This window comes from Episyrphus balteatus, chromosome 1 (genome assembly GCF_945859705.1).
Source record: "Episyrphus balteatus chromosome 1, idEpiBalt1.1, whole genome shotgun sequence".
NCBI classification, from domain to species: Eukaryota; Metazoa; Arthropoda; class Insecta; order Diptera; family Syrphidae; genus Episyrphus; species Episyrphus balteatus.
In genome coordinates, this window is record NC_079134.1 from 52,457,979 (window position 1) to 52,481,058 (window position 23,080).

General features: G+C 34.7%; 1 protein-coding gene across 1 annotated transcript in view; it reads left to right on the forward strand.

Annotated features, from left to right (window-relative positions):
* The first annotated feature begins 1,849 nt into the window (after window positions 1-1,849).
* Window positions 1,850-23,080, forward strand: part of LOC129905631 (cytoplasmic dynein 2 heavy chain 1) — a 34,981-nt gene continuing 13,750 nt past the window's right edge. Inside the window, exons 1-19 of the mRNA XM_055981159.1 lie at window positions 1,850-2,258; window positions 2,372-2,727; window positions 2,781-2,865; window positions 2,932-3,058; window positions 3,141-3,271; window positions 3,338-3,664; window positions 5,790-6,151; window positions 6,208-6,374; window positions 10,027-10,450; window positions 10,517-10,749; window positions 10,819-11,172; window positions 16,447-16,693; window positions 16,748-17,521; window positions 17,595-17,893; window positions 18,037-18,253; window positions 18,395-18,631; window positions 19,966-20,604; window positions 20,992-21,174; window positions 21,239-22,125. Coding sequence (XP_055837134.1) covers window positions 2,222-2,258; window positions 2,372-2,727; window positions 2,781-2,865; window positions 2,932-3,058; window positions 3,141-3,271; window positions 3,338-3,664; window positions 5,790-6,151; window positions 6,208-6,374; window positions 10,027-10,450; window positions 10,517-10,749; window positions 10,819-11,172; window positions 16,447-16,693; window positions 16,748-17,521; window positions 17,595-17,893; window positions 18,037-18,253; window positions 18,395-18,631; window positions 19,966-20,604; window positions 20,992-21,174; window positions 21,239-22,125 — 6,086 coding nt within the window. The 5' untranslated portion in view covers window positions 1,850-2,221. The remainder of the gene's footprint in view (window positions 2,259-2,371; window positions 2,728-2,780; window positions 2,866-2,931; window positions 3,059-3,140; window positions 3,272-3,337; window positions 3,665-5,789; window positions 6,152-6,207; window positions 6,375-10,026; window positions 10,451-10,516; window positions 10,750-10,818; window positions 11,173-16,446; window positions 16,694-16,747; window positions 17,522-17,594; window positions 17,894-18,036; window positions 18,254-18,394; window positions 18,632-19,965; window positions 20,605-20,991; window positions 21,175-21,238; window positions 22,126-23,080) is intronic.

Genomic DNA, 23,080 nt, shown 5'->3' on the forward strand with positions numbered 1-23,080 from the left:
TCCTCTATGGTTTATCATTTGAGAAAGAGACTCGTTTAGGTCATCTTGTAAAATCGCTGCAATGAGAAAAATTGCAACAACTTTTGTTGTTGGAAGTGGAGGAACATTGAGCAAAATAACCAATCGGATGTTCCGGCTTATCTTAAAACTTACCGAAAAATAGGTTTTGAGCAAACGCTGAAAAAGAAAACATATTGTAGCGGAAACGTATCATGAGCAATCATTATGCATTGGTTATATTGATGCTACAGAGATTAAGCTTGTAGAGGCACCAGTTTTAGACCATGACCATGAATCATATTTCTCAAGAAATCATATCCACTCCATTTAAGCTCAAGTAGTATGTGACTATAAGCTGAGAATACTTGATGTAAGTGGGAAACCCTGGAAGTAGCCATGATGCTAAAATCTTCAGTAACTGTTCAAACTTCAAAGAAAAAGGGAATTATGTATCGGCCAAACAATGAATAGCTGGAGACTGCATATCCCCGATATGATTTATTAATAACACCATTCAGAAGCAACTCAAAATAACTGGACAGCACAAAACGGAAAACAATTAATTTACGCCACAGCAAATATCGGGTTAGAGTTCGGTCTTCTTATAGAAACATTTGATAGCCTTAAAAAACTGAGGATGCGAATCCACGACAAAAAGAGCCACAAGTTTTGTTACAAATGGACAATCACCTGTTGCATTTTTCAAAACATTTTGTTAACGCTCTCTGATTTGGATAAGAGAAATGATATTGAAGATTATGAAATTGAAGACGTTTAAGATGATAATAACGCAAACTTAAAGCAATTTGAAATCAAATGGCTGGCAACGACTTCTTTACTTGATATTCGAATGAACATTTTTTTGTACATTTATTTTTCTCATTTAAGCTTTTGTGAAAGGAAGCTAAAGGAAGGATGCATTAAGTGTACATTTGAAGGCTATAGATCACCAATAACAAATGCTACAGTTTGTCCACACCTTAATGCGCCAAAGCGAAGAGATCAAGATTTCCGTGCCGGAGTGTATGCTGACCAAGACAACAACACTACTTTTAGAACTCCCGATTGACTCAAGACCTTTCCATTGGGGATGTGATACATCTCGTCGATTTGGACAAAACTAAATGGCTGATTAAATCGTAGGGTAAATTATATTTTCCCAATGTAGACGCAAAGTGGTCATCTCAGTGAAAAAGTTAAATAGGTATTAGAGTTTTTGGTATCTTCCAAAATTCATAGGAAAATTCACGGTAAAGACGTGTTATCATTTACACACATAACTGCGGTGGTCAACAGAAGAATAAATGAAACAATTCCTTTAATTTTTTTAAGACTTTGATTTCAGATTTATTAATTGGAATGTATATGCATGCTGTAGAAAATTTCACAATAAGTCCATAACACATAAATTTATTCTTTGAGGCCACACACAGAATGAATTTAATGACGTTCGTAATGCAGTTGAAAGGTCAGCCAAGAAGGAGCCAAGAAATCGGAACTAATAGCTTTCCCGACCAATATTTATCTATCATTAGAGCGGCAAAAAGGTAAAGGAATTAAACTATAAGGATTTTTACGAATTAAAGTTGCTTTCTGAGGAAATCTATCCAAGTAATACAAAAACACAAATGGTTTTCAAAATGTCAAACAAATTATTGGTCACATAATGCTTCGCAAATTGATTTCCCAAATTTGACGATTTGTATTATCATAAAAACAAGAAGATTTTCATCTCAAATTTAGTGGATTTCCGTTTAATTCAAGACGGAAGTCATTTTCGTAAAAAACCCTGCAGCAATCCGCTTAATTTATGGCAGTCTTTTTTTTCCATGTAGGTAATAGATTTTTGTATGTTACAAAAAGTAAATCTATTTTCCGTCTCTTTAATGAATCTAACAGCTATTCGTCGAATAGAAACAACGCACCCTTAAATTGATTCCACTATCCACAAACAGTTATTTTTTGTCCTCCCTTATTACAATATTCTTACGTTGTCACTTCGGTGTAAACAAAAACAAACCCCTTAAATAAACAACCCCTTTGTCTTGCATGCTTTATTTGTAAACAACTTCATATACCATGCCAACGGTTGCCATAACGGCATGCAATTTCCATAACACAACCAGTCCGCAAGAAAATCTTCAGTTTTTCAAACTTTCTCTACAAGACAACATCTATATAACCAAATATCTAGAGGGAGATATATTCAGGCTCCAGAGTGATGTCCAATAAAACAAAATTTATTATCAACACTTCTGGTAAGTAGCTTCTATAAACGGAAACGTTTGAACTTCACAACCAGATAAGATAATCTTCACCTCGGAAATTCTCTACCACCTTCCTCTTTGTCCTATACCTCTGATAAAACCAGTTGATTACTTTGATGCAATATCCGGTCATGAGGACCACCAACCCATTGTTGAGTTCCTGGAATCCGACGAAATCACAGTACTTGCCGCAACCACCACCGATGGCAAACTCAAGTTTCACCACCAAATTCCGAACGACAATGTCTGTTTGTTGTTCTATAAGATTCCCAAAGTTGGTTCACCGTCCTCGTCGTCATCGTCGTCGTCGGGTGGAATTGGAAGAGGGGGTGGAGCACAAACAAGAACTCCCGAAGTGATGGATAACCAGAGCTTGGGAATGCTTACCCTAGAGGGTGGCATGGTAAAATCGATTTACAATTCCATGTCCAGAGTGTTTTCGCCGCATGCGGTGGTTAAGGTAGGTATTTCGGGTTTTGCAGTGCTAATTTTGACAATTTTGAGATTTTACAGAAGACTGAATATAGTCCGGAGTTGAGTGGCCTACTTGAGAGTTTACATGTTTCATTGGGTTCAACATTGGGATTACCACAATCAGGTAGGGGTTTCAACATTTATTATTGTTGTGTGCTTAATTAAAAATGATGTTGTATTCGACACAAAGGCATAGCTTCAATAAATGATGAAATTAAATTTTGGAAGCAAAAATTGGATAGCTCTAAATCGAGAGTGGACAGAGAAATGGCACAGGTTTTTATTGGAGCTCTTGACAATATTGAAAAACAAATAAGGTGAGATTATTTTTCAACAAATCTACTTGCCGTCAGAGAAAATTTTTTAGTTATTAAAGAAAACATTTTTAAACAATTTTAGAAAAATTGACTCAAATTCGATGGGAACAGTTGAAGAATTTCTAGATGCAGCTCATAACAATTTGGACGAGCTTTGGCGTTTGCCTTATCGGTTTCCACAGAATCGCATGGCCGATTTACTTGATATACTAGGTAGTCATTATGACTGGGCACATATACATTTGATAACAACAATTTTATTTGCATTAAATTTTTTAGGAAACTTAATTCTAGAAGTTTGCATTGAAAACTTAAGGACTGAAAACATTTGGAATTTAAGCTCTTATCATGTAAGTAATTCAATGAGTCAGTGCCATGATGTTATAGATTCTTGGATACAACTTTGTGACTCCTTGACACGACTTTTTTGGCCTAACTACGTTCAACATCCATGGACTGGTGAGCCTCATATACCGAAACGTGGACGGCTTTTTAAGGAACGTCTTGTGGAGATCAAAAATATTAAGAACCTTTTCAAACAAATAATAACTCTATTGGATGATGATTCTATAAGAAATATATTTCTTGAGAATTCAATTTTTAAAGGTATGCAATTTGTAATACTCTCCGACCCTGATAGTTTCAAAATAATTTATAATTTGTATAACTAGAATACGTATCTACTAAATTTATTTATGAATATCCAAGAAATCTAGTTTCCCTAAATTGAGTGAATTCTTTGTAAAATGTGTATGTGGTTGTCAGTTCTGTAACTCCTTCTTGTGAATTAAAATAGCAGGCAGTCTGCAACAGTATCAATTATACAATGATCTTAATGTTTCATGAATCGCATTTATCATTATAGGCTATTGATTATGTAGTTTAGAAAGGAACTAAGACGTTCACGGGTTTTTATTGCAGGAATCGTTCAATGGGTTATAAAAGAAGATAAAACCGCGGAGTGCTATTAAATGAGAGGGTGGAAACTGAAGATAGGGGTGCAAAAGCCCCCTTTTTGGTTTTTTCAATATACCTCGTAAACCAAGCAAAATTTTGATATATTGCATATATAACTTTTTGTAGAGAATTAAATTTCCTATTGGAATAATGTTTTTTAAAAATTGAAAAAAAAAATTTCCATAAAAAAATAGTCGAAACAATCATAAAAAAAATATCAAAAAAATCGATTTTTTGAGTTTTTTTCCTTTTTTAGTTGTACATTTTTTTTGGGTTGAGATAGACATAAACATTGCTCCAAAGAAAAAAAGAAGATTAAATTTCCTACAAAATGCTGTACTCACTAAATTTTTTCATTGAAAATTGACCGAAGTATGGCCATTTTAATCTATCTTTTTTTCGCATTTTTAGTTTTACTTAAGTAAAACAGAAACATTTGAGGGGAAAGTAAAATTACTTAAGCACCAAGAACTGATAATGAGATTTTGTAGAGGGGTTAAATACAATCATTGTTTACTATGGGAGGGAGGGTCAATGTCCCCCCGTTTTGGAGGGAGGGGCAATTTTCTAAAAAAAATACTTAAAATTAAAAAAAAATTATTAAAAAACAACGGCAACACTTACAGTTTTGATTGATACTTTTTTCAAAAGCTAGAATTATAATCTTAATATTAATTTTAAAATGAAGTTATTTTAATCAATTCTTTTTGCAATACCCGATTTCAAAGTCAAAACTTGTATAAAAAATGTTTAAAAAGCACATTGAGTACAATTTTCACAAAGACTGTGGACTTCAATACGACAAAGTAAACTGCCTTAATTGATTTCTTATCAAATCATGAAAATCATAATGTTCCTATGCCTTCTACTTTTTGAGAAAATTGAAAAATAGACAAAATACTTTCTTTATCGGAATCACTCGTTTATTTCAAAAAGAATTGATTAAAATAACTTCCTTTTAAAATTAATATTAAGATTATAATTCTAGCTTTTGAAAAATGTATCAATCAAAACTGTAAGTGTTGCCGTTGTTTTTTAATAATTTTTTTTTAATTTTAAGTATTTTTTTTAGAAAATTGCCCCTCCCTCCAAAACGGGGGGACATTGACCCTCCCTCCCATAGTAAACAATGATTGTATTTAACCCCTCTACAAAATCTCATTATCAGTTCTTGGTGCTTAAGTAATTGTACTTTCCCCTCAAATGTTTCTGTTTTACTTAAGTAAAACTAAAAATGCGAAAAAAAGATAGATTAAAATGGCCATACTTCGGTCAATTTTCAATGAAAAAATTTAGTGAGTACAGCATTTTGTAGGAAATTTAATCTTCTTTTTTTCTTTGGAGCAATGTTTATGTCTATCTCAACCCAAAAAAAATGTACAACTAAAAAAGGAAAAAAACTCAAAAAATCGATTTTTTTGATATTTTTTTTATGATTGTTTCGACTATTTTTTTTATGGAAATTTTTTTTTTCAATTTTTAAAAAACATTATTCCAATAGGAAATTTAATTCTCTACAAAAAGTTATATGTGCAATATATCAAAATTTTGCTTGGTTTACGAGGTATATTGAAAAAACCAAAAAGGGGGCTTTTGCACCCCTATCTTCAGTTTCCACCCTCTCATTTAATAGCACTCCGCGGTTTTATCTTCTTTTATAACCCATTGAACGATTCCTGCAATAAAAACCCGTGAACGTCTTAGTTCCTTATTACCCTGTTTTTTTCGACATAATCAATAGCCTATTATTACAAACAAAATTTTTCGCCAACAGAAATCAATGTTTTCGACACAACAGAAAAGGGAAAAAGTCTTTGGAATAAAGCACTAAATCAATTCGAACACGTACTTCAACCCATCGATGAAAGAATAGCATTTGCTCTAAAAGCACAACTTCATAAATATCTTAGCAATGCAAGACAGATTATTTTTATTTTTTCAAAATATGAGACGCTTATCCAAAGGCCAACAGTCTTGGAGTTACTTACAATTGAAAGGGAACAGTTCGTACAATCATTGCATATTCTCTTACAAGACTTGCGAAAGGCAATGAATGATACTAATATGGAACCAGATACAGGGCACCTATCGGTTATTTGCAATGAATGCCGATGGCTCAAAGTGGTACAATATCAGGTAAGAATTTATTCAAAATTTTGAGTAAGGTTGATTTTGATTTTTCAATTGAACAGATCATGGAAATAGAAAAAGTGAGCCATCTTATCAGTGGCCGCGAGGGATTTGAACAAATTAATAAAGTCGTTCAGGAAATAAAGGAAGAAACAGAATCACTTTTACGAACTAATTTTGAGATCTGGTGCGGGCAGTGTACAACAGCTGTTAAAAGTGGTGAATTAAGGTAAAAAAAAACTTCTATATTATCAAACTTCACTATTAACTGTTATAAACCCTACAATGTTTGAAGAAAAAGGCGCCCCAATGTAAGCTTTTTATTAACTCTAGGTCTATAATTTTCCAAAAACGACTCACAAATTAAGCATTTTGTCAAACGAAAATGAATTTGCGGAAAAATTTACTTTTCCGAACTAATAAATAATTTGTCAATAATAAAACCAGAAAAACGCAATTCTTTCAGTTATTTAGAAATTTTAATGAACACATACACTACAGTGGAGCGTTTTTGGACTTTTCTTTCTGATCACTGCGTGCAACTCATACTTCATGCCTTATGGTTTTCTGAACTTATTCCGATACCTACTTTTTTATTCCAAAATGGAAAAAAATAAATAAGCTTCTGAAGAATGCTTGTTTTTCACGGAAAAGAACATTTTGTAAGTTTGTAGAACCCTTCCAAATCAACTTTTTCTTTTTCAATGAACTACGTACTGCTCATAACTTATGCTTAGTGGTCTATGAGAACAAATCTGATTCCCTATTTTGAGTCGTCAATAGAAAAAATGTATTTACTTTTTGGGCTAATGTAATGAAGTTTAGATATTTAAGGTAGGTATATGCTTTTTACCTCTGCAATCGCTTCTGCAGGTATGGCAACCTTCAATTTGGATGACTAACGATTTTGATGAGTAACGGCGATTTAAGTTGACTAAAGTGATGTCACGGCTCTAGGGCAAGTCTCCTTCGTTTGCCACACTTGACCACATATCTGTTGTAATAGAGCAGAAGCTAATTTTGTCCAAGGATACTTTCAGCTGCTCCTCTTAGTTCTCACAATAGTCTAGGATAAGTGTGGATTTGAGATTATTCCTATCTGGAATTTCGTATTTCCTATTTAGGCCGTGAACAAAACTTTTACGTAGAGCCAATTACGGCCAATTTCTTCACACAAGTCCTTAGTCAGCCTAGTACCCGGTCTAGCTAGACCAGGTCCTAGCACTAGTACTCGGTCCTAACGAAAAGTTAGTACCTGAGCATTTCTTCACATTTATAGGACCCGACCTAAAATCACAAAGCAGTACTAAGAATTAATACTTCTAAAACTGGTCTAACCCTGATTTTGACAATATTTTGACATTTTAAATAATTTATTTTGATATTTCATCAAATTGAGTGTGAAGAAAAAAGAATATTAATTAAAATAGAAAATTTGAAAAAAAAAACAAAAATTAATGAAGTTAAGGATGAAGGTAAGAACTAATTTATTATTTAACCCTTTGCTTCCTTTTTTTATTTTTTATTGCAATAACCAAAATTTGAAAATTTTTGCATGAGCTATTGCATTATGAGTAGTACGACCAAGAAAAAATTTAATATCTGTATAAAAGTTAATATTTAGTTAAAAAAATGCAGGATTTCTCAATTTTTGAAGTAGCCTTAAGCTTAGAGCTATAAAATTAAATAACGGTAACACTGAAAGAGAATTATTATAATGGTTCTTCAATCTATGGAATATGTAAACATGTTTTTCATCAGAAAATTTGCTTTTCCAATCTAAATACTATTTTAATAAGACTTTTTGGTAAAACACATTGGTTTGTACGAGCATTTTTATCTTTCAGTTCTTTTTACTAAAAAATGGACTTCAACGTTTGTACTCTCAGCTCAAAACATTCCTTATACAATGTAATTACTAGTTCAATCATTATTTTTTCGTTTTGGTGTGTAACTAGAAAATATCAAAACTTTTTCTCAAGATTTTTGTAATTTTTCGTGAAAAAAATTTAAAAAAAAAGTTACTCCAGGAACAAAGGGTTAACGCGTTAAAAACTTATTTCAATATTCGTTTTAAGGCAACAGTCAAAAAGACGAATATAGAGATTTCCTGGCTATTGAATATTATATTGTGAATTTTCAAAATATTCACGAATTTATCAACATTGACGATGGGGCGTGGGAGCGAAATACACACTGAACAACCTGCAATAAAAATAAAATGTTTTCATGCCATGGCTTTCCACCACTCGGCTTATTTAAATCCGTATTTTTTCTGTTTTATTTTTTCTTAAATTTTCACGAATATTGATATATTGTATAAGAAATTTTCATGCAAATTGTATTTTAATTAAGTTATTTTTGTGTAGGTATATTTCTAATTCGAAAAAAGAAAAGTAGGGAAATGCTAGATGTAAGATCTGACGCGAAAAAAAAATCGTAGTGCCAATTGTAATCAATTCAACACCGATTTGTTGTAAGATCTTGTGCGTGAGATTGGCTTGAAATCGGTGTTAAATTGCCGAATGGCACTACAAATGAAATTAAGAGGGCAGTCGAATGAAATCAATATCATTCCAATTGTCGGCAGTATTGCGTTGAGGCATACGGTAAATGCTACGTACCGATTGACACAATTCATCGTTTTCGAAGTAGCGGAACAAATTGTCCCCATCAAAAATTAAATTCATTTTTTTCATAAAAGAAATCCAAATAACAAAATGCAGAAATCTGACAAAAAAGAAAATGCCAAAATCATAAAAATCAATGTAGTCAAAGTTTACACATTTAAATATACCCCAAATCTTAAAATTGCTGGATAAATCTTTTAAAAAATGCAAAAAATCAAACGGTATGAAGAATTAACGCCTCTAGACTGCATAAATCTGACAAAAAAGAAAGTACCAAAATCAGAACAAAATCATTTTACCCAAAATTTACCTATATTATCCACGCTAGACTGCCGATTTTTAGGTTCTAACAATTACGAAGTCCTAACTCCTAAGTACAACTCGGTACCAAATTGACAGTACTAGGGCTTAGAACTTGGGTGAAAAATCATTTGGTACCAAACGATTGGTATAATAACCAGGTCCTAGCTGATTTTGAGGAGCTAGCTAGTACCGAGTCCTTACTAGTACTCAGTCCTAAATTGACAGTTCTAATGCTTAGTACCTGAGTGAAGAAATGAGTTGATACCGATTTGAGTACTAACTTTAGGACAAGGACCGGTACTAGTAGTAGTGCTAGGACTCTGTGAAGAAATCGGCCGTTAGTGTTTCTCTTCTTTCGAGTATTTTTAATACATTTGGTCACGCTGAAAATAACTGTTTTTGCTATTTGTTTTTTGTTTTGAAGGCGGTGGATTGGTTTGGCCTCCGTGGACTTCTACATCACTATAATGGTTCATGTTTGATCCTCCAAGTTGGCCGCTGTTGTTGTTGAAGCTGATCGCAGTTTCTATGGCTGCTTCTGTTTTAAATTATCGTTTAAATTTTTGGTATTTCCTGAATGCTTGTACTCTTGCTTGCATATATTACATTTAACATACCTAACTAATCTTTTTTAGCCCTTCTCTACCGATTTTTTCGAAAAACTTCATTATTCGTTTTTATTTATTATTTTGCTGACAAATTTTTGTCTGTAAGGTGTAATAAGAAGCAACGAAAAAGTTACTTTCAAAAAGCGAGCTTTATATTTTTACTTTACTCCCTTTTAAAGTATTCCAAATAGAATGTTTTGAAAAGGATTAAAGTGAGGGTTTACTTAAACATGTTTAATATGAGAGTGGGACATTTGAATTGCGTTCACGGACAAAAATTTATTATAAATCAATGGTAAACTTAATTGCAAAAATAACATTTAAAAAAATTTAATTTCAGACTTCGTGACGATCAACCTGTTGTAAAATTTGAAAAGGAAGGCCGTCAATTAATGCGGGTTACATTCAATCCAAAACTTGTAACATTTTGTCAAGATGTTAGAGAGTTTGAAAACCTCGGCTACACAGTACCAATTGAACTACGTTCTTCTGCAACCCATGCCGCTAAGTTTATGTCGTATGCACGTCGCCTTCAACAAATTGCAACATTTCACAATACAATTGGCGATAGAATGATACCCTGTCAACGGCCAATTATGTTGAAAAATGCAATGGAACTTTCAAAACTCGTTCAGGGTGAGCCTGCAGCTTGGAATGATGAAGAATCTGTTCAAAGTTATGTATCTGTTTTGCAAACTGCTGTTTCAAAACTATCAGCTGATAACAACCTTCTAGTTGGGTATCACGAACAAGCTAAAAGAACGGTAAATGAAGCTCATGAAGTATACATCTTCAGGAAAACACGATTTTGTTTATCTTGTATTTTCCAGATTGTGAAACTTATGAACACTGATCTTTTTACACAAGGACAGATTTGGAAAGATGAAATGCGTCACTTGCGAGAGTTAGTTGCTAGTTTAGAACGTCAGAACTACACAAATCTAGATGCTTTTAAGTTACATTGGGATCATCAGCTGTATAAAGTTTTGGAGTACCAATACCTTATTGGTGTAACTGATATGAACAATAAATTGCCAGACATACATATCGATATCATGTTTCGGTAGGTTTAAAAAATTAGCTGCTTTATTTTTTTGTAAAATAACATTAAAATCTATATCTTCTGTTTCAGACAACGTCAACTCTTATTTCGACCCACAGAAGAAGAGATTCGAGAAAAGTATTTCACACAACTCCGTCGATTTCTCGAACGACCATGTGGATTTCGTGGCCTTTCGGAAAAAAGTACTGATCTTTTCAAAAATATGGTGGAAATAAACCGAAATCAGTTTGGGCCTCTTTTTAAAAAAGCTGAAGACCTTTTTGCAAAGCTTACGCAATTCAAGGCAATTTGGAAGCCTTGGATTGCACTTGGCTGTGTTGACATTGAAGAACTATGCAGTATTCATTTGAATACCTGGGAAGATTGGGATAGAAATTTCAAGGCGTGCAAGCATTTTAGTCAAAACGTTGCCAAGTTACAAAAGTAAGATTGATTATGAAAAAAACTTCTTCCAAATGACATGTAAAGCCTTTCGGTATTCGGCTTTAACTCTCAAACCTCTTGTCCTGGATCAATTTCTTTTCCCAGCAAAGATTATATTTGATAATGCGCCCGATAAATATGCTATTCAGCTGATGAGGAAGTGGTTGGTTATAATGGAAATTTACACTGCTGTACTTTGTCTTGCTAGTTTAGTAAAGCTATGTACTATCTGTAATTATCTATCGAATGTGCTGATTTTAGTTACGATACAAGATGTAGAAAATATATTCCATTATTAACAAAAGACATCTCTCTTAAAATACTTCAGCAAATTTGTTTGAATTCAGTCTTTGTTCCAAATTCTTCATGACTTTCATTTATTTTCTTCATACCAAAAGCAATAGGGTGTCCATTTGGGACCTTTTTCAAAAGAGAACATTTTGCTCTCGAACAGTTAAAATAAAAGAGAACTTCGAAGAAAAGAAAAGAAAAGAGAGCACGAATTAGTCAAAATATTAGTTGCGGTATCTCGAAAGCAAGTTAAAGATTTACTTTTAGTGTAAATTACAATATTACTCCCTAACTACTACTAAACCGATAAAATTTCATTGCATATAAAATAAAAATTTGTGCATAAAATATCTTAAAAAACGTTCTAAAATTCAAGAAACTGTTCTTAACTGTGCTGATCACAGGCAGTTTTTTTTTTACTTTTGGGTAATGCGTTACGCACCATAAGGAGGTATCCCTCTCCGTGCCGGAGTCTCCTCTCCTCTTCGGTTTTCTTTTCCACTCCCATTTTTGCCTTTTTGCCGTGGACGTATTTCTTTTCGGCGCTACAAGATCCATTGGGGTCACTCAAGCTATTACAAAGATGGCTGGTTACGACACGTTTTGGTAAAAACGATGTCGATGGGACTTCCTTCATTAGGGGGCCTTCTGTGGTCTCGTAAGACAACTCTCGAGATAGTCCTTCACCATCCACAGGAGATATGCTGGAACCTTCATTCGAGCGCACCTGCTCGAGTGGAAGACATTTCGTTCGTCCAATGTTGCTAACAAGGCGACCTTCTTTGGGTAGTGGTTTCTTTGTCGGGCTGTTTGAGAGGCGTGCCAAGCGTTATAATCACCACTTGTTAAATAAGGGGTTATGCCAATTAATGAGAGCTGTCAGTTTGGATTTGTTGTTATTATATTTCGGCAGCGACATCTTACATTTAATTTATAATCTTTAAAGGACCATGGGCATTTTGGGCCCACTTACAACATTGCTCAACAGTGATGAAACGCATATCAAATGAAAGGTCTTGAAGAGTACTTTAATTTATTATATGGGTGTAAAGTCGAAATCGAGCGCAAAAGTGGTGTTTTTGACCATTTTATAAAATAGCACTTAAAATGAAAAAAAAATATATTAAAAAAAAGTGGCAACACTAACTATGAAGTGTTTCACCTTTTTCAAAAGCTAGACATCCCACCTTTAATCTAGTATTAAAATAAAGTTTTTCTATTATTAGTTTTCGAAAAAAATGATTTATTAATAAAAAAATGTAAAAAATAAGGTAAAATCAAAATATTTAGTACTCCTTTTTTTCACTTTTTGTGAAATAAAGCTCTAAAATGACTTTTTTAATTCACTGCAATATCAATTAATCAAACACTGAAAACCAAATAGTTTTATCTCTTCTAGTTTTTGAGAAAATCGAAAATTACTAAGACTTCATTTTTTTCCATACGATTTTTTATGCTGAGTATTTACGCTTACTTATCTTGAAGTTAACGAAAGAAGAATATATTAAGTTTGAATAAGTGACACCGAAGTCTTCTATTTTGTTCAATTATTCAATCTGTGAAAATAGACCCAATCCTAATACTTACGGTGATAAAATCAATGGCATATGGTTTGTTCGTTACTCGTTACTTTTGTATGTTTCGTATTTTTAGTATATTTGGAGCTTTTAGTTTTGGTATGGTACGATGTACGTTTGGTAGGTACTTAAAATATTTTATTTTATTTTATTTAGTTATTTTTGCATAGTTTGGACTAGAATTATAATGGAATGAAAACAGTAAAACACAGCCCAGATTTCTTAAATATCTTGAGGACAACGAATAGGTATATCGACGGTTAAACTGCAAAACCTCGTAAATCGTTTTTGTCTCTTTGTTTACTTACTTACTTAGGGTGACCAGCGCCGTAAGGCGGCTACAATCCGCTGTGGATTTGGGCCTCAACCAACAAGCTTCGCCAGCCAGCTCTATCCTTAGCTCGCTGCTTCCAGTTGCGCACGCCAAGTTGATTGAGGTCCCCTTCCACTTGGTTGCGCCACCTCAGACGAGGTCTTCCTCTACTGCGCCGTCCCTCTGGGTTGGAGTCGAAAACTTTCCGGGCCGGAGCATTGTTGTCCATGCGCTCCACGTGACCTAGCCATCTCAGGCGCTGCACCTTCACTCTCTTGGCTAGGTTAGCGTCCTTGTACAACCCGTAAAGCTCGTTGTTGTATCTTCTTCTCCAATCACCATTAATACATACGGGACCAAAAATCGCACGAAGAACTTTTCTCTCGAAGCAATCCAAGATGTTTTCATCCGCCTTCGTTAAAGTCCATGCTTCTGCACCATATAGCAGGACTGGGATGATAAGGGTCTTATACAGGGACACCTTAGTTGCTCGAGAGAGGGCTTTGCTGGTCAGTTGCCTTCTCAAACCAAAGTAGCAGCGGTTGGCAAGAGTAATTCTCCGTTTGATTTCAGCGCTGATGTTGTTGTCTGTGTTTATAGCGGAGCCCAGGTAGACGAAGTCCTTTACTACCTCGAAGTTATGGCTGTCGATAGTGACGTTTTGTCCAATGCGTCGATGTTGAGTGTCCTTTTTTGACGACAGCATATACTTGGTTTTGCCCCCATTGACCTTTAAACCCATTTTTGCCGCTTCCGCTTCGATGCTTACAAAAGCGCCATTGACATCACGCTGAGTTCTTCCGATTATGTCAATATCGTCGGCATATGCAAGCAGCTGGACGGACTTTTGAAAGATGGTGCCTCTGGTGTTGACGTTTGAGTTCTGTATAATTCTTTCAAGAACGATGTTAAAAAAATCGCATGACAGTGCGTCGCCTTGTCTAAAACCTTTTTCGACATCAAATACTTCGGTTAGGTCTTTACCGACTCTGACGGAGCAGCGTGCATTCTCCATCGTCATCCTGCACAGCCGGACGAGCTTTGCAGGGATGCCAAAACTAGACATAGCTCTATACAATTCATCTCTGTAGATACTGTCATACGCGGCTTTAAAATCGATGGGTATCGATTTGTTGTTCCTGGGTTTTTTCCAAGATCTGCCGTAATGTGAATATTTGATCGATGGTGGACTTTCCTGGTCTAAAGCCACACTGATAAGGACCTATCAGATTGTTGACGAACGGCTTCAGACGCTCACATAGTACGGCAGAGAGGATCTTATAGGCGATGTTAAGGAGGCTGATTCCTCTGTAGTTGGCGCAGGTTAGAGGGTCTCCTTTTTTAAGGATCGGGCATACGATGCTGAGGTTCCATTCTGTGGGCATGCTTTCCTCCGACCATATTCGGCAGATGAGCTGGTGCATACTCCTGACCAGGTCATCTCCTGCTGCTTTAAATAGCTCGGCAGCAAGGCCGTCAGCTCCAGCGGCTTTGTTTGACTTAAGCTTGGATATGACTGCCTTCACTTCTTCCAGGTCGGGGGGACGGAAATGTTGGCCTTCATCGTCGATATTGAATGGTGCAATCTGTCTTTGGGCGGGGTTGGCTTCGTCATCGCCATTGTAGAGATTGCAGAAGTGATCTTTCCATATTCTCAGCATCGCTTGCGTCTCTACTACGATGTTTCCCTGTTGGTCTTTGCAGGCTTCAGTTCTAGGTTTATACCCCTGAGATGTTCTTTTTACCTTCTGGTAAAACTTACGAACTTCATTCCTGTTATAGCATCCCTCTATTTCCACGATCGCTTCTTTCTCGTGTTGCCTCTTTTTTCTCCTGAGAAGCCGATGTTCCTCTGTTCTTTTCCGCTTGTAGAGCTCATTGGCAGCTCTGGTCCTTCTGTGCAGCGCCGCTTTGTATGCTTTCTGTTTAGCTGCATGTGCTTGCCGGCATTCATCATCAAACCAGGGGTTTCGTCTCTTTGTTTAGAAATCGAAAAAAACCTCTTAAACAATTTTTAAAAAATTAAAGAATTAAAAAAATAGTTGATTTGAGTAATTAAATAAACAATTATTTTATTTTCTTCATGTTTTCAATTGTTTTTCGATTTTTAAACAAAGAGTCAAAAACGACTCACGAGGTTTTGCAGTTTAACCGTCGATATACCTATTCGTTGTCCTAAAGATATTTAAGAAATCTGGGCTGTGTTTTACTGTTTTCATTCCATTATAATTCTAGTCCAAACTATGCAAAAATAACTAAATAAAATAAAATAAAATATTTTAAGTACCTACCAAACGTACATCGTACCATACCAAAACTAAAAGCTCCAAATATACTAAAAATACGAAACATACAAAAGTAACGAGTAACGAACAAACCATATGCCATTGATTTTATCACCGTAAGTATTAGGATTGGGTCTATTTTCACAGATTGAATAATTGAACAAAATAGAAGACTTCGGTGTCACTTATTCAAACTTAATATATTCTTCTTTCGTTAACTTCAAGATAAGTAAGCGTAAATACTCAGCATAAAAAATCGTATGGAAAAAAATGAAGTCTTAGTAATTTTCGATTTTCTCAAAAACTAGAAGAGATAAAACTATTTGGTTTTCAGTGTTTGATTAATTGATATTGCAGTAAATTAAAAAAGTCATTTTAGAGCTTTATTTCACAAAAAGTGAAAAAAAAGTAATACTAAATATTTTGATTTTACCTTATTTTTTACATTTTTTTTTATTAATAAATCATTTTTTTCGAAAACTAATAATAGAAAAAACTTTATTTTAATACTAGATTAAAGGTGGGATGTCTAGCTTTTGAAAAAGGTGAAACACTTTATAGTTAGTGTTGCCACTTTTTTTTAATATATTTTTTTTTCATTTTAAGTACTATTTTATAAAATGGTCAAAAACACCACTTTTGCGCTCGATTTCGACTTTACCCCCATATAATAAATTAAGGTACTCTTCAAGACCTTTCATTTGATATACGTTTCATCACTGTTGAGCAATGTTGTAAGTGGGCCCAAAGTCCATACAAAAGTGCCCATGGTCCTTTGGAAACTGATGTATTTCTTATTAAATTTTAGTGCTGAAGAACAAATCGATTGTTTCGTTATAAATATACTACCCCTTCGTTCTGATATCGAATTCATAAGTCGACGTTATTGGGAAGTTCTATCCAATAGTTTGAGAACATCAATCCTTAACGATGTCAATATTATTCAAGAATTTCTTCAATCATCTATGCAATTCTTAGAAAATGTTCCAATGGATGAAGCCTCAATTACTGAATCGGGCATGAAATATGAAAAGATGACTTCTGAGTTGCCAAAAGTAATAACAAACCTTAAAACTTTTTGTCCTAGTATTAACATTTTTGTTTTAAAGATAAGCACAACTTTAGAAATTGTCAAGGGCAAAGATACCTGCCTAGCAGGCTGGTGCAAAGAACGTGTCTCAGCCCTAGCGAATATACTTCAAGAATGGGAAAAATTGCAACCACTCATTGAAAACCATGCTGTTATTCTTCAAAGACAAGTCGACATTATTAAGGATCAAGCCAACTCCCAAATTCAAAATCTTCAATCTGAAGCTGAAAAGTTTATTCTTCGCTGGGAATCTACTGTAGCCGAACTGGAAGCTAACGAAGAAGCAACTTTAGATCTTTTCAAAGAAAGAAATGATCATTGGAATGGTATCAAAGAGAAAAAGGATCAACTTATTTCTGAATGTTCTAAATTTAATATGGAATTTCCGGAAGAACTTCTTCAGCCATTCGAAGAAATCGATGTTAAAGTTCAAGCTCAGGCAAATCAATGGAAAGTATTTGATGACTTTTCAACGGAACTTGAAACTCTAAAAGGAGAAGAATGGGCTATTTACCGTCGTAGACCTTATTCATTGACAGAATTTATAACTAAATGGGAAGGTTCGGTGCATTCATCAATTGATTTGCCTTCAAAACGAATAAGGCAAACTGTGGATCGCCTTCAAACTGTTGTACCAATCTTACAAATTCTTCAATCTGATGCCTTGAACGAAAGACATTGGGCTAAGATTTTTATGATTCTAAATAAGGAACCCAAACCGACGCATAGCATCATTTTAAAAGATGTTCTCGAAAATTCAAATGCCTTAGTGACTTCTTCATCAGAAATTGGGGTACGAATTATTTATTTATATGAAATACAACCATGGTCTTGAACTGAAAAAAAATGTTATTATGTATTTACAGAATATAGCTAAACAGGCAGCAGCAGAACAAATAGTTCGACAAGCCTTAAACGAACTTGATCAATGGGCTGTTACGGCCACACTGAAATTGACTATGCACACCGATTCCTCCGGAAATAGCGTTTCACTGATAAAAGATTATCAAGACATTTTGAACAAGATTGGAGACAATCAATCGTTACTTCAGTCGGCTAAGAACTCTAGCGCTTTTGATGCTTTCTCAGATCAAGCTGAGTTATGGGAAAGTCGACTTAATTCCTTGGATAATTTGCTGACAGGACTAAATAGATCACAGAGAAGGTAAGTCAAATATGTAATTTTATTGCATGAATGGAAGAGTAAAGTCAACTTACATTGAAATTCAAGGAAGTTAAGTTAAATAACTTATTTTAAAGCAATAAGACCATTTCATCATTCAATAAAATTCACGTTCTTTAAAATAGATGGGTCTATCTAGAACCAGTATTTGGTGCTGGCACACTTAAAAACGAAGAAGCTCTCTTTAAACGAATCGACAAAGATTTTCGCTATGTAATGCGTGAAATTCAATCTGACGCCAGGGTTATATCCATCATAAAAATCAATAACATCTCGACAATTGTAAATTCCTTGGAGAATCAATTGTCCCGGTGTCAGAACAATCTAACGTCTTATATCATGGTAAGCCTTGAAAGTTTTTTTTTTCCTATTATAGATCTCAAACATTTATATACCAACCTACTCAGCTATTAAGGATGTTATCCATAATCCATAAATGGTCATTTGGGCGTTTGTCTTCTTTACTTTTTTTTTTGTTTGCAGGACAAAAGAAATTCCTTTCCAAGATTCTATTTTCTTGGTGACGATGACTTATTGGAAATTCTTGGACAGGCATCAAAGGAGGAGATTATTCAAAAGCATATCAGGAAGCTTTTTCCCGGATGCCACAGTCTCAGTGTAGCCACAATGAGCGATGTGAATACCATTAAGGCAGTGCATAGTGCCGAAGGGGATGTGTTGACTTTGGGACAATCGGTGCAGATGAGAGGTCCTATCGAGGTAAAAATGCAAACAAGAAATTAAAGTTGAATTTCACCACAAAATCGGATTGATCAAATCCAAAGTAGGTATTACAATTCCACTAGGACAGAACTGATTCAACTCCAAAAGTCACTCTTCTGCGTTTTTGAATAAAGTATTGAGTTAAAAAAAATTATTGAGAGTTTTTAATAAGCTAGGGCTTGGGAATATTACGCCTATAAAGATTATTTTTGGTTCACTCATTGGCTTAAAGGGTGTGTCGTTTTGCCAATGCCATTTAAACGGTCGGGGGAGACTACGATAACTTTTGGAGCCAAAAATTAATAACAGTTTTGTGTAAAGTGGTACAAGACTTTGAACAATTTTGAGGGTCTATCTCCCCTCGTTAAGGCGGATACAAAAAAAACGGCTATCAATATTTTTCGAAATAATTGATTGAAAAGTCAAAGTATGATAGAAAAATTAAAAAAAAACACATTGAATACTAGGGCGCGTCAGTTTTGGCCGTAAGAAAGACTCTAATTTTTAAATGTAAAAATGCTGAATCAAAAGTTGTATTAATGTCTGATGTTTAAGAATACCTACATAATGTTCACAAAATTAAAATCGGTTGAAATGAAAAAAAAAAAACTTAATTTCACCGGCACACAAAAAAAAAAGTGTCATGTACCAGGAACCAGACCTATCTTTCTATATGTTTTTGGGCACGCCGAATCCGAATTTCAAGTCCGTTTGGCCCTGTCACCCTCCAGTTTTGAGCTGTTTTTTGTTTGAATTTTTATGATTGTTTTGGAGTTTTTTGCATTTATCTCAAAACTGAAGGGTGTTCAGGCAAAACAGACTTGAAATTCGAATTCAGCGGACCCAAAAACATATAGAAAGATAGGTCTGGTTCCTGGTACATAACTTTTTTTTTGTGTGCCGGTGTTTTCAGTTAATTTTCCTTTAGTTCTTGCGTCTTCATTAAAAAAAAATTATTTATTTAAAAAAAAAGTAAATAAATATGTACAATTTAAAAAATAATTCAAAGTTTATTTATTCAATATTCAAATATTCAAGAGTATTCAAGCACCAAGATAAAGGTAAAAATAAATTAATATCCTTTGTCAAAATTCTATCAGCAGCTCTATTTAGCTTCTATTTCTATCGGCAGCTGCATGTTGTTTTTGTAATAAATGTAAACTCTAACTGCAGATAAGGAAAGCAATGTCAAAAATACACAGCTAATCGATAATTATCCTTTGCAATTCAATAAAGAAATTCACCTTTGAATATTCTCATCCAAAGATATAATATTTTACAAAAGATACTTTCTCCCCCAACCACTAACCAAACCTTTCTTTTTTCTCTAGAACTGGCTGAATTTGCTTGTGACATCGATTCAGGACACCCTCAAGGACCAAATAGTTCAGTGTTATGCAAAAGTAAATAGTTTCAACGAGCAAATTATCGAGATTTATCCCGTTCAGGTGTTGAGCATTGCAAAAGCGGTTAACTTTACCGTTCAAGCGGAAAGAGCGATTGGCTCGATGTCTTTGCAAAAGTTACTACAATCGCTAAATGAGGAAATTGCTAAACTTTCAAAGATGAAAAATCAAAGCAAAGATTCGCTGATGCGAATGAAGTTAAGAGCTCTTTTGTTCGATTTGGTGCATTATGTGACAATAGTAGAGGAATTGGTGCAGTACAATGTTACCAATGTCTCAGATTGGCATTGGTTGCAACAGATGAAGTTTTATTTGGATTCTAATTCGCGGATTGTGATTAAGATGGTTTTTGCCGAATTTGAATATTCATATGAGTTTTTGGGAAATCCAAATCAATTGGTTAGTACAAGTTTAACGCACAAATGCTACTTGATTTTAACACAAGCCATGCATATGGGACTTGGTGGTAATCCATTTGGGCCAGCTGGAACGGGAAAAACTGAATGTGTAAAAGCATTGGGCGCTCAGATGGGACGTTTGGTGCTGGTGTTTAATTGCGATGAGGTAAGAATAAAACTTCAGAAGAAAAAGTTGTATTTATATAGGTTTTTATCTTCTTAGCTTGAAATGAGAATAGGAAAATATTTGAAAGGAAATAACTTTATTTTAATTATTATGGAGTGATATTAAGGGGTGATTCTTAAATGATTTTCCAAGAGTTGTTGGTTGCCCCCACAAACTGTGGGGTGTCTATGAATACACTTAAATTAAAGTTTTCCCTGTACAGCATATTGCAAATAATTGGAATTGAATTGCAAAAACTCGCCTCGAATCCAAATAATTGTATTGTACTTTTTTCTTTATAAGACAAAATAATGAAAATACCCAAACACGAGTTCGAGGTACAAACAATAACACTAACACACTCCTTAAATTCATATTTCCCTTTAGAATATTGATTCGGAAGCAATGGGTTTAATACTCACTGGCCTTGCACGTTGTGGAGCCTGGGGCTGTTTTGATGAGTTCAACCGCCTACAAGAAGCAACACTATCCGCTATTTCCATGTTGATTCAACCCATTCAAATAGCACTAAAAGAGAAATCGGAACAAGTACAAATTTTAGACAAAACTGTAAATTCCATTTATTTGACAGTATATTCGTTTTCAAACTAATAATTTCATTGAACAATTTCAGGTCAAAATCAATCACCATTGTGGTATCTTTGTCACCCTAAATCCTGCTGGCGAGGAATATGGTGGTCGTCAGAAGCTTCCGGGAAATATACAAGCCCTTTTTAGACCTATTGTAATGCAACAACCAGAACCCAAGGAGATTTCACGAGTCATGCTATTCGTGGAGGGCTATAAAACAGCACACGAAATCGGCGATCGTATAGTGGAACTCTTTGATATGTGCAAGAAGATGCTATCAAATCAACGTCACTACGATTGGGGCCTTCGCGAACTAAAAACTATCCTTCTTGCTTGCGGTAGTGAGCTGTTTACCACATCCCCCTCTTTGGCATCCAGTGAAAACAACGAAATGGAAATTGTCGTACAGTGCTTACGCGCCAACACGATGTCAAAGCTTACTCAACCAGACACCAAACTATTCGATATGTTATTGCAAAATGTATTTCCCGAAATTGAAATCACCACTCAGCGGGGCTCAACGCTGATGCAACGCATTGCCGAATCCTTTGCCACTCTCGGAATGTGTCCCAATGACAGGCAAATTGAAAAGGCTCTTCAACTTCATGAACAGCTTGTCAAACGAATGGGGGTGGTGCTAGTTGGCCCTCCAGGTTCGGGAAAGACGTCCATCATCAATGTGTTGCGACAGGCTTTAGCTGCAAATGGACGCACAATCCGGACACATACTATTAGTCCAAAATCTATGAGTCGTGTGCAGTTGCTGGGTAAACTTGACGCCGACACAAGACAATGGACCGATGGTGTTCTAACCACAACGGCTGTGGCTGTAAATTCAGAGCCAGCGAACATTCACTCTTGGATAATATGCGATGGCAGTATTGATCCGGAGTGGATTGAAGCATTGAATTCAGTTTTGGATGACAACAAGTAAGTTTTGCTTTTATAGTGATAAAAGGGTACAATATATGGGATGTACGAAATCTTACAGTCTCAGAAGCTAGTGTTGCAAATGAATTTTTTCTCAAAAATAATTTTATTTATAACTATGCCGAAATAAAAAAAATTAACACTGCATTCTACGAATGCAAGTAACGCTTAATCGCCATTTTCAAAAATAATGCCGGGTTCGGAAACATAAAACATGAATTGTTTCTGACAAAGATAGGCTTAAAAGTTGGTCAAGTCCTAACTGAAACTATCTCAAATGTCCGAAACAGTTCATGTTTTATTTGGACATATCATTATTTTTATATAGCTCTGTCGTTTTAAGTGGCTTGATCTGACAGTCCAATATCATTCACTACAGCTTTTTTTCAGGACTTTCTTTTGAAAACTCCATAAAAATTGGTTTAAAAATCTGATTTTCTTCAATCATCAGTTGCACTTTGACCATAAAACTTCATTGGTGCCCTCGTTAATTAGGAAATTGGGAAAAGTGAAGCTTTATTAACTAAGCATCAGATATGGCAGAACCGGGATTGAAAGACTGATTCAATTTCTAAAATGCGTGTAACACTAACACGTGACAGTATAATCTAGTAATTTTGGTGGTTGAACTTTAGGCCCATTTTCTGTTATCGTTATGTTAGATACTGCAAAAACTTAAACTACATTTGACAAAATCAAATCAAATCAACAAATCAATACCTTCCTGTAAGAATGTATTAAGCGACATTTCTAAAATTGTTCAGCAAACGCAAAAAACAAAATTATTCTGTGAGGAAATGTATGGGCTACACAATTTTATTTTCTCTCTAGTTTCATTTGTATAAATGATAGAACAACCAAAATGGTACCAAAATGTGGCGCTCAACTCATAGTATATTTCCACATCAAAGTAGTTTTCGAAAAAAAATGTCGCTTAATACATTCTTATGAGAAG